This window comes from Hipposideros armiger, unplaced genomic scaffold (genome assembly GCF_001890085.2).
Source record: "Hipposideros armiger isolate ML-2016 unplaced genomic scaffold, ASM189008v1 scaffold_21, whole genome shotgun sequence".
In the NCBI taxonomy this organism is placed as follows: domain Eukaryota; kingdom Metazoa; phylum Chordata; class Mammalia; order Chiroptera; family Hipposideridae; genus Hipposideros; species Hipposideros armiger.
Window position 1 is genome coordinate 1349672 of NW_017731371.1, and position 16205 is coordinate 1365876.

Genomic DNA, 16205 nt, shown 5'->3' on the forward strand with positions numbered 1-16205 from the left:
TCTCTCTCTCTCTCTCTCTCTCTCTCTCTCTCTCTCTCTCTCTCTCTCTCGTCTTTCAACAAAAGTTGATATCCTGGTATGGACTAGACTTTGTGTAAGGTACTTATGGGTAAATTTCAATAACATTTAAAATTCATTTCTGCCCTCATTGAGTTTATGTTCTGGTAACCTTAGTCAAAATGAGTTGCATATGCTGCACTTACTATCTTGCAGGTTAGCATTGGGTCAACGCATTTTTGCATTGAAAAACATAGAAAAATACGTCATGACTTTCCCGATGACCCAATAGATTATGCCTGGGCTGACATTTCCTGTATAATTCTAGTGATGGCCTAAGGATAGCTAGTGCTCGTTGGGCTCTTACTGTGTTCCCAGGGCTGATTTCAGTACTTTACATATGTAAACTAATTTGATTTTTTATATCAGCCCTTTGAGGTAGGGATTATTATTAGCACCGTTTTTTCAAAGAAGGTCTCAGCTTCCTCAAGCAGTTAAGTAACTGCCCCAAATCGCATGGCCAACTGAGGTGGCGCCACAACTATAATCGCAGATATTGGAGCTGACACCCAAATGGGTGCTCTTAACCTCTGCCCCTTACCCTCTCTGGTCATGTGCATGGTGTGTTATCACTGATAATACTTTAGAAACTCTCCACTAGCAACCATACTTATTAAAAGTAGAATCTTTTATTTAGCAACAGAGGTATTCTGGTTTTCAACTTTTCACAGTCAAAACAATTTTGTAGCCCGTAGCTATCCACAGGCACAAAATATTGCACCTCTGCCTCCCGACACAGAGGAATTTCACAGTGAAACATTTTTATCCATCTTGGCAAACAGTATATTTTTCAATTGAGTTTCTCAAATTACTACTACACTTGATTATGGAAACTCTAATTTTATGAGTTTTACAGAAAGGTGGGGCCGTATAAAGGCAGTGTGGAGAATAGGTAGGGGAGATCTGAGAAAACATCTTTGTGTCTGTTCTTCCCTGGACTCACCGCGTGTTGCGAAAGGACGTAAAACTGTGCTGGGTTCTCAGGTCTAAACTGGAAAACTCCCAAAAACCGTTTCTCAACCCTTTACTGTGTTAATTGTTGAATCCATTTTAATCATCATATGATATTAACCCTTGGCGATTCGTAGAATTGAAAGAAGTTAAGAGGATATCATATTGTCCTTAAAAAGCCCAAGTTGTTGGTGCTTAGAGTGAAGTTTTAATTGCATTTAGTGGTGATGTCTCTTCAAGTTTTGAATAAAATCTGAGATCTTTAAGAAGCTGTGGAATTATGAGGGGAATTCAGTTCAGTTCATTTCAATATGTTTTGCGTTCCTCCTGTGTGCTGGTTGTTTGGGCATAAAACATGCTCCCTCACATCAGCTGCTTAGCAAAAGCTGAAGGGGGCTGGCATTTTAGTACACAGGCAAATGCTGGTGTCTGGGGTCTTGGCACAGGGATATGCCAAGGTATAGAAACAGAGGAGCGGGAGCCTGAGACGTCTTCCCACTCCCTAAAATTCGGCTAATTCTTTTCATACAAAACTTTGGATCTTTTTTTTCCCCCATGCCAAAAATTCAGGGACCCGGGTTCTGGGAGGAGCAGATTAATATTTCCGTTAGAATCCATCTTCCTTTTGTTAAGCTCACTGGCTCTCTTCTGGGTATTCGCAGGATTAAATGAGACGAAGCAGGCCTCAGCACCCTTCCAGTGGGAAGGCGGAGGCATGCAAAGGTGTGAGGAGGCCTGGAGACGAGGCCTCATTTTGCCACTTTGTCTACGTCACCCACTTTTGGAGACCTTATTATTATCTTATGTGTACACCGATCAGGTTGGAATAGACAGTCTCTGAGGTCCCTTCCGAATCTGATTTTCCTGGGCTCTACATAGCCAAAGTACTCAGTGTTCTAGCAGAAGAACTGGTGACTGAACTCTTCATGGACATCTGTCTACTGGAGGAAGTGTGCTGCCTGTGGTCCTAACAGGTCCCCTCAATTCACGGTGAGCCCTTGGTGATGTTCCAGGAACCGCCTCAGAGAGCAAGGGTGAGGTTGGTGGAGTGGCTGGAGTGTTCCTGGTGAACTTTATTTTTACCTGTTTTTATGGTGGAATTACATTTAAGACTTCATTAAATTGAAGGGGATCCTTTGCTTGAAAAGACCTTTGAAAGCCTCAGCTGGTAAAAATGAAAGAAGCGAATGTCTTCCTCAGCTCCCTCAGTCCCTGGAAAACTACAGCCCAGAAAGCTTGGCTCTCGGCCAGATGATGGCTTCTGGGCAGCACAAGAGTGATAAATGTTTGCAGTGTTTTCTAGGCTATCAGGTCAAAGGGTTTTCCTTGAAAGTGCCCCCAGCTGTAACAGACTCATTTTCAGGGGTAGCAATAATTCCTTTCTAGCGGGGATTACAAACTTAAATGAGGCCAAGCAGGTAGGTAAAAAAATAGGTGAAGTAAGAAGCATGTAAGACATTAGGGAGTGGTACAGATTACGGAGAACTGGAAAAGCAGATGGCCAATCTAAAGGGGGCCGCTTTCTTTTTCTCAGCTTCAGTGGATTATTGCCAGAGATTAGTGACCTGTCTTTTGTTTTGTTTTGGTTTTTTTTTTCAAGGAAAATGAGAAAATATGTAAAATTTCCAAAATTTTCAAACACAGTGGAGGAAAAACAATTGCCTGAATTGAGCCTGAGAGCCACAAATTTGCAAAACTTTCTCTAGAGAAACAGATTGCACTGAGCCACCAGTATACACCAATCTTATCATTTAAAAGATGCTTTTCTTGCTATTATGTTAAAATGGGCCCAAGTCAGTCTCTGGCTTATATTGTTTCTATGATTATTATTATTGTTAATGCAAGTTGGCAGCATTCACAAATGACAAAGCCGTGGACAAGCCACTCATGACCAGCGTTTATAACACACAACATCAGTGCATTTTTTACTCATGCTGTTTTCATTTAAAGTAGATTTTTGTTCTAGGAAAATAAGATCATGGGACAGAGTGGTGCTCCATAATATCCAGGATTGCAATAAAAAAACTGCCTTTTGTGTGGTGGTTTTCAGTCAATGCCACGTATGGTTTGTAATGAGCAAGAATTTGTGTGATCATTATTTCCACCACATACGTGGCCTCCCAATAAATACTATTGCATTGGAAACTATAAAAATCCTCTTAAAAAGGTAAGAATTAGCCCTTCCCTTTACTTTCTGATCCCACTGATACAAGATAAAAGAGAAAGTACAGACTATAAACAGTGGTTTTAAAATAGCAACAACAATCGCAGAAGAAATCAGTGGCTGATAATGTAGTGATACATATTACAAGTATTTTCCCAGGAGGATAACTTTTTAACCTTGGGTAAAATAGTCAACTTTTCTATTTTCAACAATGAATGCAAAAACTAAACCACAAAGAAATAAATGGCTAGGTTTTCTTTTGATTTATTTTTCTCCCTTTGATTTTTTTGAAAAATAAATCAGAAAAGCACAAAATATACTATATAAAAGCCATGTATAGGCTGCCAAAAAAGTAAATGGTTAATGTTTTGCCATATTTGCTTCAGATTTTTTTTAAAGAAAAATGAAGCATTTCAGATCAAGTGTTTGTTCCCTTTGTTTTTCTAACATTCCTTTTTTTCCCAAGGCCAGTACTATGATGAAGTTATCGTTAATCCTTTCAGTGTATCTTGTCAGAATTTTACAATATGTATAGGTACACAGAGATAGATATATTACTGTATATATATATTACAATATATGCTATTATAAAGTGTACTATTAAGAGTGTTATTTTGTATATTTTTAGATTTTAACAAACAGCATCATGTGCATCAGTCTGAAACTTGATTTTCTCAATCAACATTGTGTTTTGATATTTATCTACATCAACTAGATCTTAATACAGCAGATCTAGTTAATTAATCTTATGTTTTATATGATTATATTGAATAAATAAATCACAGTTTATTTATTCTGATGATTCTAGCTATTTACTATTACAAACAATGCTAAAATGAATGCCTGTGAACTTTCCTTAGGCACATGATAAGGTATCACTGGAGTAATTTCCTAGAAGTGAAATTGCTGATTCAAAGGATATATGCACTCTCAGCTTTATTTCAATATTGCCAAAATGTTCTCCAGTGTGACTGTGCCATTTCATACTCCCTTTTGGCAATGCTGGAAGTAGCTTTCTAAAACAGATATGCCAAACATACTTTCTACAGTTTTGAGGATTTTTCCATTGCAGAATTGAACGCTTTTCCCACCAAGTGTCCTATGTGTTTCTTTACGAGTATTTTCCCTAACTTGAGAGGGTTATTTGTTCAACTTCCTTAGAAAGAACAAAGCAAATATGAAAATTTTGGTAGTTCATGTTCATTCAGGATGAAGTCCACAATTTTCAGCAAAACCATGCTGTATTGAAGTATTTGTTCAGAACGAATCTTTCCCTAATCTAAACTTAACTTTCTTGCCTTCAGTATCACTATTTGAATGAATAAAATTTCTCGCCTATTCAACATTTTCATAGGTCCTGAGGGGATTGCCTAAACACTTCGTACATGATTTTCAATATCTTTCTGCTTATTTTAAATCTTTTGAAAGATAACGAAAATGAAATAACTCTTGGGCTTGGCATTAGTTCTTCTCCTAAATTCCTTACGTTTTTTAGACCTATTAGGAATTTTACTTAAAATTTCAGTTCAGTGTCACACAAATGTTAATGTTAATGTAATATCCAAGAACAACTTCCTGAACTTGAAATTGTCGCTGCTACTCTACCCTGAAACCTGTTGAAACATTTCCATTTGTAGTTCCTTGTCACCTAGGAGGCAGAACATCTCAGCACCTGTCTGGTACAGTTGATAGATAGAGGCACAATGTACTTGAATAGTTAAGTTACATGCAGAATTTTACCTTCTTTTTAATTTTTTTTTTTTTAGCTGAGCCTTTAAATGGAAACAAAGTTGAGCTAGCGATGCAGAGTAATGATAGGGCCCAAAGTAGTACCTAGAGCCTGTCTGAGAAATCGCCCTTAGTTCCTGTTGAGCATTCATGTTGGGTGTTCTGGTTTACCCAGTTTTACTCTCCTTCTACTAGAGCAGGGGTCGGCAAACTGCGGCTCGCGAGCCATGTGTGGCTCTTTGGGTATGTTCCGTCTCAAAAGTTTGCCAACCACTGGAAGAGCCAATCCTGCCCCTCACAACAATTTAAAAATTATTCAAGAGCCGTAAATATATTTGTACATAATCACCATTATGTGAATAATAACCTTTAAGATTTTTATAAATGAAACTATGGTAGTTTTATTTTCATTTTCAATTTTATTTCAGAGCCTGCAACTCGCGAGCCGCAGTTTGCTGACCCCTGGCGGCTCTTCCACCTCAAAAGTTTGCTGACGCCTGTACTAGAGGAATGAACAGAAATAGGCGTCAGTGCCTTCTGGCCCATTGTTTTTCTTTTAAGGAACACCGAGTTTCAAAGCACAGACCAGAAAAGGCCCAGGATTACTTTGAGCCCAATGCAAAGGCACACATGTTTGACCTCCCTAAATAACCAATAGGGGGCAAGAGCCCCTTGGAGGAAATCCCACATGCTGTGAATATAGGTTGTTATGATTTGGCATTTGAAGACATTTATGAAGAGTTTTATTTGGGGCCGGGGAGTTGGGTGAAACAGATGTAATCAGATTTGTGTTTTGAAAGATCACCCTGGCTACGGAGAGTAGGCTGGAGGAGGCCTGAGGAAGCTGCAGGGAGATCAGTTAAGAGACTGCTGCAATACTTCAGATGAGAAAGGAAGCAGGTTTGGGCTAGGATGTTAACTGGAGAGGGAGAGGTGGATGTACTTGAAAAGTTTAGAGGCAAATTCAACTGGATTTGGTGATGGCTGGGCTCAGGGGGCTGAGGGACAGAACCGGATCAAGGATGAATGAGTTTCCTCAACTCTGATTGGGGGCATGGTTCTGGGATATAATTAGGTGCATGGGATTCTTGTCACAGCTTCATGCAAAATAGTTTAATATAAGTATTAGCTGACGCCAGGGAGGCTCAACCTCATGCCATGTGCTACATTGTGTGATATTTGGAAAAAGCCTGACAGAGAGCAATCTACTTTTCCTCAAGGCAAGTAGCAGTTCCATCAGGCAGGCCAAAATTGTAGGATTCCTGGAGTCACCATCTACTTACTTTAAGGAGGTTGTTGTTGAAACAAGAGTGTACAAGGAAACACTTTTTATGCTCATTTTCAAGACTGACTGGCTAGTGTCTGGTGTTCAGATGAGCCAACACTCAAGGTAGTACCCGCTACATATAAATGTTAGAGAATTTTCCTTGCTGTTGAGGACATTATTGGCTAGAAGCACAAAGGAGAATGGTTACTTTGAAAGATGCTTCATAATTATTTTCACCAGCAGTCCTCATGGAAGGTTTGTTTTTAGGGAAAGGAGAGGGCTGGGTCACCCACATTTTTTGCTCCATTATAGATAAACAGTGGCTTTTAAGGAACTGATGACTTTGTCAATGTTGCGTGGCCTGTCCACAGCAGACTCAGGGTTGAGACTTTGAATCTTGGAATCAGCTTCCTAAAACAAAAACAAAAACAAAATGACTACAGTGTAATCTAACCTAGATATGAAGTCTGTTATTAGATTGCTCATGTAGCGATGTGTCCACCACATGAAATGTTTCCATTCTTTGCTATCATCCCCAAACTGGGAATTTGAAGAAGTCACTAGTCTGAAAAACAATGTAATTTAGAAATTTATTAATTCTTCTCAGGCTACATTGATTATCAGCTGTGATCACTCTGGCATGTGATGCAGTCATACCTTCTCAAACAATTGTCTTTATTAGATTGATGTCTGTATTTGTGGGGGTTAGTGGAAAGGTTGGGGGTGGAGACAAATGAGTTCTAGAAAAAAATCAGCCATTTAAAAATGGTGATAATAAAAAGAAACTGTCATCACTAAGACCTTTGGGCCCCAGAATAGAAATACTGAGCTAAGTTAATATGAATGACCATCCTAATTTTAGGGCTGAAATGTAACCCGTGAGGCTCTCTGTAAGACACAGTCTCCATGTCTCTTTGATAAGGGGAAGTGGAAAGGCTGATTAGCAAGAGTAAGAGACATGAGTTCGCAGGATGCTTTGGGGAACACGTGCTGGGATCCCACGACTGATTTTATTTGCAAAGGTCCAGTTGCACCATGGTCCTTCTGAGAACTGTACCCCTTGCTTCCCGGATGCCCCTTGGACTGGGGATGACTTTCTAGAACTGCGATAAACATGTGGCCCCGGATCTCCCACAAACCTAGATTCCACATCCTCTCAGGTACCCAGTGCTGACCTGGTTTCTGGAAGTGGGAGCCAACTGCCTCTGCTGTCAGCACTGACTCCATGGGTGCTGGGCTGGCTACTTGTCTTGCGTAAGACTTTTTGTCCCACTCTTATTGTCTGGTTTGGAGCAGATGTCATTTCCTTGAATGCGATCTTTAAAGAAAATCTGTTGGAGATGACCCTAAGGCAATAATTGTTAGACGAACTTCAGTTAAGACATTTAAATCCATACGAAAGTTTTGTCGGGGTTTTTTTTCCCCCCATTTTTGCGGATCTCTCTTTTTTTGATGACTCCTGTCCTAATAGTTTCTGGTCCTGACAGCAGAAGTCCTACATCTTCTGCGAGGTGAGAGCCCATATATGTCACACAAATCAGAGTCTGTTTTACCAGCTCTATACAGCTCCAAAACTCTCCAGCTGCCTTCTGCTAGGTGTAACGCAGCTTGCTGAACAGACGGTTACTGCCTCCGAATGCCTCTGAACAGTGAATGTGTTTGAATATGTGGATGTTCCAGCCATGTCAGTGTGGCCTCTCCTTTCAGCTTGCTTTGTTTATCCGGCAGCTCATTACTTAAGAGTAGCCTGTCAAAGTTGGTTAAATATCCTTTGGGAAACATGGTCACTCACATCCTTGAAATACCACAAATATGTTTAATACAGGGAAGATTGGCTTGATAAGAAAAATATGATTGACTTGCCTCACCAAAAAATATCTTCCTGTTATTCCAGCTGAGTTTCCACAAGCATCAGTGAACAAGAGCAAACCTAAGGGCAATACATGTCTACAACCAACACATAAAGACACCAAGGGAAGCCGGGAAAATGATTGCTGATGATTCGTTCTAACTACTTGACCTTCTGACCTCTTCCCTAGATATATGACCAAGATGGGACACTACAGCACTTTATTGATGGTGGGGAACCTAGTAAGTCGAGCTGGATGAGGTATATCCGATGTGCAAGGCACTGCGGAGAACAGAATCTAACAGTAGTTCAGTACAGGTAAAGTATATCTCGATTTACTGCTTACAGAGCTGAAGCCCATGGGCTTGCATATGCAAATTCAGGCTTGCTGCTGCTCGTTTTGGAAAAAATTCTGTAGGAATTTTTGCAGGAGCTCTGCAAGGGCTGGCAGAACATTGTTTGCCAGGGTTCTGAATTCACCTTAGTTCTTGCAGCAGCAAATTTCATGAGCATTCAGAACTACAGATGCTAGTAGAAGGCCTCTTTCATTCAGTGCACATGGTAAAGTTTATTTCCACATCCTCACCTGAACTTCCGCCATGGCCCGAAGGAGCCCAGCAAACCCACTGACATGGTATGGTTCCCCCCAGCAGATGTGTCCACGTGCACAAACAGGAGCGCAGAGATTCAGGCCCAGACCCCATCCTTTCAGCCACCTTCAGGCCTTCTACAAAGGCCTGGAAAACCAAGGACTCTCAGCCTTCCCAAGGCTGCTTTTCCACAACTGGTACGCTCAGCAGTGATATCTGAGCCAGAGCAACCTCTCCGGATCCCTGGGAAGGTGCCAAAGCATTGGGCTTTGGCCCCTGGGCAATTCAGAGTATGTTTCAGGTGATCTGTTGGCTCCAAATCATAGGGTTTCCCGAGATGTTTGGGCAAAACCCAAAGGGTAACAAAGACCCCCATTTCCTAGAGTCTCAGAGGGAGCCCTGGGGATGGTGCTGAGAAGCAAGGCGGATCCCCAGATGCTAAGCCACATCTGCTCAGTACACCTGTTGGCCAAGCGTTTCCATTTAGTGCTCAAGAAGCCTGGAGAGGAGATGAGAGGGCAGAAACAGATCACATAGGAAAAAAGCCCCACCACTAAGCCTTCTTTTCTCAAAAATCCCTCGAAAACATGTGCCGTATAAATATATGACCTCAGTTATAAACAGCCATGTTCCCTTTAGAATCAGAAGCAACTGTTTAGCTTTATTAGGCACCACGGACACATCAAAGCAGAAGTCCCTGTGCTCGGCGACTTGGAGCCCTGCCTGTGGCTATTTATTTTCCTTTCCTTTTCTTTCTTTCTTTTTTTTTTGTTTTGTTTTGTTTTTGTTTTTAAACATTAAGCCTTTAGAAAAAGGAAAAAAACTTGATCCCCCTTGTAGGTTAAAGGCTGCACAAATCTGGCTTGCTCTCCGAAGGTCTCCAAAGGAACATATTGGGGCAGCTCGTGACTTTGCACTGCCTTGGTCTCCTATGTGGTTCTAGTTCATGAAATAATGGTTCAGATGAAATAGTGCACGACGGTATTTGGTTACACTGCCGTGTATGGGCCTCACTCACCTTTATTGCAGCTGCATTTCTGTCAGGAAGTTTTTATGAAACTCGGAGCTAGAAAATTAGTCAAGATTGTGCCTGTCCCTTCAGCAAGAGACAGTTTGGCTGGTTCTGTAATGAGCACCCAGGGAGCTCTTGAGGTGAACGGTGAATTTGGGCCAACAAGAAACCCCTCCGAGGAAGGTGGGCATGAGTAAGTCATTACCTATCTGTCAATAGTAAGTGGATTTTATAGCTCCCCTTTCATGATGGCACTTAAACTTCAAGTTCTCCCTGCCGATCTGTTTTCGATTACTTCAGATCTTTATAAAATGAACTACAAAAACACAATTTAAAAAACTGGCATCCATCACCAGTGACCACGTCCAAGAGTAAGAAAATAGAAAAGTTGGACCCCGAAGAGCCAGCCTAATTTTTATTGTACATGAATGTCCTCTTCACAAAAAGTCAGCTGGTTTAGATTCATTCTGTTATGATTTGTAATATCTAAATGGAATTTTCTTCAAAGCGCCCTTGATTGATTGACCCTTAGCTGAACGTTTTGTTTTTATTTGGAGGCTGACAATAATGTTTGTTGGCATGTGTTCTGCTTCAACTGCGTTGGGACGCCATGAAGCTATCTTTATGAGTCATCCAACCACAATACTAAATACATGTCAGCAAAGGAAATATTATCTGAAAAGGGAAAAATCCCTTTGATGTGCTTCAACATGCAGAGATTTCTGCGAGTTTTGGAAGCTCTGCCCACTTGTAAGGAACGGTGTACGCTTACACATTTTTTTTTTCCTTTTTTCCCTTTCGGCCCACTCGGTGCCTCAGAAGACCACCCATTGCTCGAAAACAGTTCTGCTCTTTCAGCGGCAAAGTGTGTCATTTGGTTTTAGCACATTCATTTGCCGGGCGCTGTGTTTATATTAAGGGAAGCCAAACCGAGAGATGAAATGTTACAAGGGTGAAGTACAAAGTAGACTCAATTTTTCTCAAGTTAGGAGATGCCAGTGATTTATAGCTCGGCTCCAATTTTGATTTTTTTATGTAGCAGTGGAAAGAATTAATAAAATGCACAGCTCTTGGAGATGCGGAGGGAGGAAGGGTGGTGAGGTCTGGACAAACTGGCTGGAGTTTTTGTCAGATATTCATAGAATGTTGGGAAAAAAACATTCTGCTTAGCTAGCAGTGCCCTCGTGAGACAGAATGGCAGCAAGTAAGGAAAATAACAAGATAAATGAAATTTTTGCAGCTGCAAGTAAAATATTGAGAATCTGCACTTTTTTATTGATCTTTATGATCCTATTGCCAAGAGCCACTTTGTGGTGACAAAATATGTTGACAAGTGCATATCTCACTGCCATGAAAAATGTGGTGAAGGATTCGCCTTCTGTCTGCAATGTTGTACAAGGAACAAATTGCCCTGCTACAGCCAATTCCTTACAGAAAGGCTAAATTTAAGACCCACCAACCCTAAACACTTTTATCTTGAACTTGAGGCTCATATTTGCAGCAATTCTTCATTGAGAAAACCAGTCGTGATCTCATTTTTTTTTTAACCTGTGGATTTTTCTTTACAGTACCAAAGCTGTTATAAGAAAATGTTTATTTCTTGGTACCTTCACTCTGTCATTTCAGAGTGTAATCTCTCAGCCAGAGTAAAGTGCTCCTCTTGTATTTATTGAATGGCCATCCATTTCACATAAGAGGGTTTTTTTTTTTTCTCTTCTCCTGTATCAAACTTCAGAAGGAAGGCAGTGGGGGAGATTTTTATTTCTCTCAATCCTTCTATCACAAAGCTGTTTAGTTTTATTACATATTTGAGAACTTCCCATGCCAACTTGCAAGAATACACATAATGCTTCTCCTTCAAATAAGAAATCAATAGTATTAATTTATATACACGACATCCGTGTCTGCAGTTTGCCAAGAGAGCGCATTTTCTCATCAGTGTGAGATGAATTTTTTTTTTTTTTAAATGAGCTCTTCCTTTCTGCTGTCTCCTGGGCCAAATCTCTCTCACATCCATCAAAACGCTCTATGGAGGGACACTGTGGAAATAAACTGTGTGCTATGTGTCATTCAGGGTTCTAGACACTAATTGGTTGCTGGGAGCGATAAGGTGGGTGCAGATTTTATTACCAACAGAAACGGTTTAGGTGGAGCTGGGCAGGACATTTTCGGGGCAATGAAATGGGGATGGGGGCACGCGAGTCCTGCCTCTGACTAAGCCGGGTTTTCTTTTGTTTTGAATAGGTCGAATATATTCTACCGAGCCTGTCTAGATATTCCCAGGGGCACCGAGCTCCTGGTGTGGTACAATGACAGCTATACGTCTTTCTTTGGGATCCCCTTACAATGCATTGCCCAGGATGAAAACTGTAAGAATTTATTTTAGCTCTGAATTCACCTCTCAAAATACCTATTTTTAAAGCTAACGTTTTAAGTGTGTTGTTTGAAACTTCTGAAATGCAGTTCTCTCTGATATAGAATATGCAAATGTGCGCAAGTCTGTTCCATCATTTTCTTGTGCCTGTGTGTCTTTTGCCTTTTCATCTTGACGTGGACAGGCCAGTCCTCCTCCTCCTGTTTACAATTGCAAAACCTTTGTCAGAGTTTTAAATAATTGCTGACGGCAGTGTTAAGGCAGCTGGTGTGTACTGAGTGCCTACTATGTGTCTGGTTCTATGCTTGCCACTTTTACAGGGTTACCAGGGCAGTATAAACTACAACTTCCGCTCTGAAGGGATACACAGTCTTGTCGGAGTCACACTATATGCAAAAATGAAGTAATGAGAAAACAATGTCCTTTAATCAGGAGTAGCACCCTTTCAGTCGATGAGGTGTGCTTCCTCCTAAGCAGTCATTGCAATGAGAAATGGTAGTAAAAATTGTAGACATACGACTGAGGAATTTGTGTCTATACGTTTCTTAGCTTACAGGAACCATGTAATTTTCTTCTATCTTTATTACTACAGCAACCATGATCATTTAAAAAATAATCGAACATCTAGGCAGATGCAAATGTGCAGCAGTTTTCACTTAAACTTTATATTTTTGTTTTATCAATTTTTTTGAAACATTTTTAAGGTGATCTCCAGTACTTGGAACAGAATTAGGTGATTCCGATGTGCTTCAGTGAGAAACACTGGTTTCAGTGATGCTGCTTTCTTTCTTGTCACAAAATTGACTGATCTGTGAACTGATAATTTGGGATTATGCAACAGGAAAAGAAACAGGGAGAACAGCTCTATTTAAGAAACTTTATTTTGAAAAAAAGTGCTATTTTACTTTATCTTTCTCCCCTTTCTGTCACACACAACAACTCCAATAAAAAATGTTCATATTACTACTGATCAAAATGCTGATAATCAGATTTTTCCCCCATGTTGTCTTTATTTTCTTTGTAAAAAATAGAATCTTCAAAAGGCATATTACTGTCAACTTTCCTTTTCTGCTTTACTCTAACCCCAAACCAATCTCAAATCAGAAAATGAATCTTTGGACATACAGTACATTCTTCTGACTTCCCAAGTTTCCATTGGAAAGTTTCTTTTCTGCAGTGATACTCCTGTCTGAGGGAGTGTCTTTGTTTTCACAGGAGAAAATCTCAGTGTTGGACATGAGCGTGCGGTTGGTGCTAGTGGCAGATATGGGCGTAGAAGCCAGTGTGCTCTGTTTTCCCAGAGCGGCTTCGTGCCCCAGCTCCCTGAAAACTAGATCTAGGTCCGCAGACAGAAAGCACCAGTATCAGCACCCCCCCACCCTCATCTGATGTGGGCCTGTCTGTACATTAGAACCTTGACATAACCTCACCTTCTGGAATAGGGAGCTTGATCTGAAAGGACTCCAGAAATCCTTTAATATAACCTGCTGCAAACTCTGAAGAAGTTACCCTGGTGTGTGTGTTGAGGACTATTTGGGAATAAGCACAGCAAAACCTAGAGTCCTGAAGTACATAGCACATAGTTCAAATAGTCATTCATTCGCTCATTTATTCATTGCTCTGATATTTATTGAACATCTGCTGTGGGCCGCTGTTTTTGCTAGATGCTCCAAATCCAGCAGTGAACAAAGCAGAAAAGAATTCCTGCCCTCATGGAGCTTACATTCTAGTGGAGGGAGACAGACTACCAACAAATAAATGAGTAAATAAATCCTTTGTCAGGTGGCGATGTATTGTAGAGATAACAAAACAGAGAAGGGGTAAGGCGTGCCAGGAGTTGGGAGTTGCAATTTTAGAGAGCGAACTAGGTCAGTCCTACTGGAAATGTGACCTTTGGGATAAGACGTCAGGAGGTGAAAGAACAAGCCGGGTGTTGTTGGGGAAAAGAGTGTTCCAGGCAGCCGGACTAGAAGTGCCAAAGCCCCAAGATGGGAATGTTCCTGGCTTTTTGGAAGGGCATCACAGAGGTTGGCGTAGGTGTTTGGGAGTGAGTGAGGTGGGGAGAAATTAACTTAGACATGGGGACGTGGTGGTCAGAGGGCTTGCAGGGCCCCGGAGGCTGCTGTCAGGACCCTGGCTTTTACTCTGTGTGGACTGGGTGAAGGGGCTACTGCAGAGTTTTGAGCAGAAGAATAATGTGATTTGACTGACATTGTAACAGGATAACTCTGGCTACCGAGTGGAGACCAGACAGTAAGGGGTGAGGGTGGAGCAGGGTATCCAGTTAGAGGCTCTTGCAGAAATCCAGGGAAAAGGCAGTGGTAATTTGGACCAGGACAGGAGTGGTGGAGGGGGTGAGAAGTGGCTGGATTCTGGATACATTTTGCAAGTAAAGCCAATAGCATTTGCGGACACATTGGATGCTGAGTGAGACAGAAAGGAATCAAGGATAAGTCCAAGGCTTTGGTCTGAGGCACTGGAAGGATGGAATAGCCATTTACTGGGTTATGAGTCAGAAATGGAAACCGCCGTGGAATGACGACTTAGGGAACAGATTTCTCACTCTCGACCTGGATCTTTGGGGTGGAAGTTATACATCTGCAACATTGCTTCTACCTCATGACGATGTTACATGATGGGAGGGATTTAGGGGTTGGGCTGGAGAATTCTTGTGTACTAGTCATAGCCGCCTGACAGTGAGTATCTAAGTGTGTACCGTCTCATCTTCAGATTCAGTGCTATAGTGCCATTCAAAAATGTGCTTTCTGGAAACACCATATGCTTTGTTTTTCAGTCCTTCCTTCTCCTAGAGTCCAACCCATGTGAAGCATTCTTTAGGTTGCTAATTAGAGTATTGAATACATTCTACCAAGGTATGTGTTATATCACTTAGCACCTGAAATCCTTGGAAGAAAATACACAAAGCCACAGCAGCTTGCAGTCTTGTGGATTCCGTGGGTGAACTAAGCAGCCCTTTTGGGTTGTGTTCAGAGCTCTGCATGAGGGTGGAGGGAAGATTAAAAGGGATTAAGTCATTGACTAAGATGACTCAACAGTGACAGTCTCTCTTGCCCCTAAGGGTATTATAGGAATTTTCTTTCAGTTCTTGTCTCAAAGTCCTATATCTGTCATGTGATTGGCCACCCAAGAAACCAGCAGAAAGCTTCATCAGATAGTGTGGGGGAGATACATGACTTGTACTCTAACTCTAAGATGAATTCTCATTCCATATAACTCGCTGATAGATCTGGGAATGCTTATAAGGAAGGTTCCTTATTCTGTACCGAGAAAATACTCTGTGTGATTTAAAAGCACAAATGTGTGAAAGGGCATGGGCAGATAATTTAACAGATAGCCTTCCACAGTCCTGAGTAATTAAAATCATCTCAACAGGATGAGCAATTCTAGGACAACTTTTTATCCTACTGCATTAGCCACAAAGTGAAAAAAAAAAAAAAAAGCTTCTTGAGATGAAAGACTTACTTGACAGAAGGCCTCCACAGAGCCTTCTTATGGTGTTATGCCCATAGTACACAATTAATAAATGCTCACTGGATAAATATTGGGATTTCAATATTGAGAATTGTATTGTCATTATTGGCAATCAAAATATTGATTTAATGGGATTCAATAGTTCAGCCATATTTTTCTTTGTTAATGAAATTGATACATGGCTCAAGACAGTCAAGGAAAATATGATTTTACTTAGTGAATAATACGTATTAAGCACTTTCATTTATAAAAATATCATTTTCTTCCCATGGTTCTTTCAACATGGAAAGTACACATTTCCTATTGAGCGTGTGTGGTGGGAGTAGGCTCCAGTAACTGCCCCCCTCTGGCAGCAGCCGTGGAGCTGTGGGGCACCCTCACTGCCTGGACAGGCCATTGAAAGCCGCCTTCCCTCAAAGAGAAGGCAGCATTTCACACAGGCATTTGGGCTCTGGAAGCAATTCCTGGGTTATTTTCTTTGAAAAAGCCATAGTTATACATGTAATAGAGCTCCAAAGAGAGAGCCACTTCATCCACTGGGGGCCTTTCAGAAGAGCCTGAAGGAACGCCTGTGTCGACAGATTGCATCCGCACGAAGGAGTGAGGTTCCCCCAAGCTTCCAGTGGGGGATTAGCTCCTGCAGAGTGCAAAGACCACGGTGTATTCATAGTCATTTCAGAGGAAATTAAAAAAAAAACCTGGGAATAAATGTTAAACACGT

The 16205-nt window shown here is 41.2% G+C and overlaps 1 protein-coding gene across 1 annotated transcript in view; it reads left to right on the forward strand.

The window, feature by feature from the left end:
- PRDM6 (PR/SET domain 6) overlaps nt 1-16205 on the forward strand; it is a 104100-nt gene that overhangs the window by 63851 nt on the left and 24044 nt on the right. The window contains exons 4-5 of the mRNA XM_019635305.1: nt 8207-8334; nt 11863-11987. Of these exons, the coding sequence (XP_019490850.1) occupies nt 8207-8334; nt 11863-11987 (253 nt within the window). The remainder of the gene's footprint in view (nt 1-8206; nt 8335-11862; nt 11988-16205) is intronic.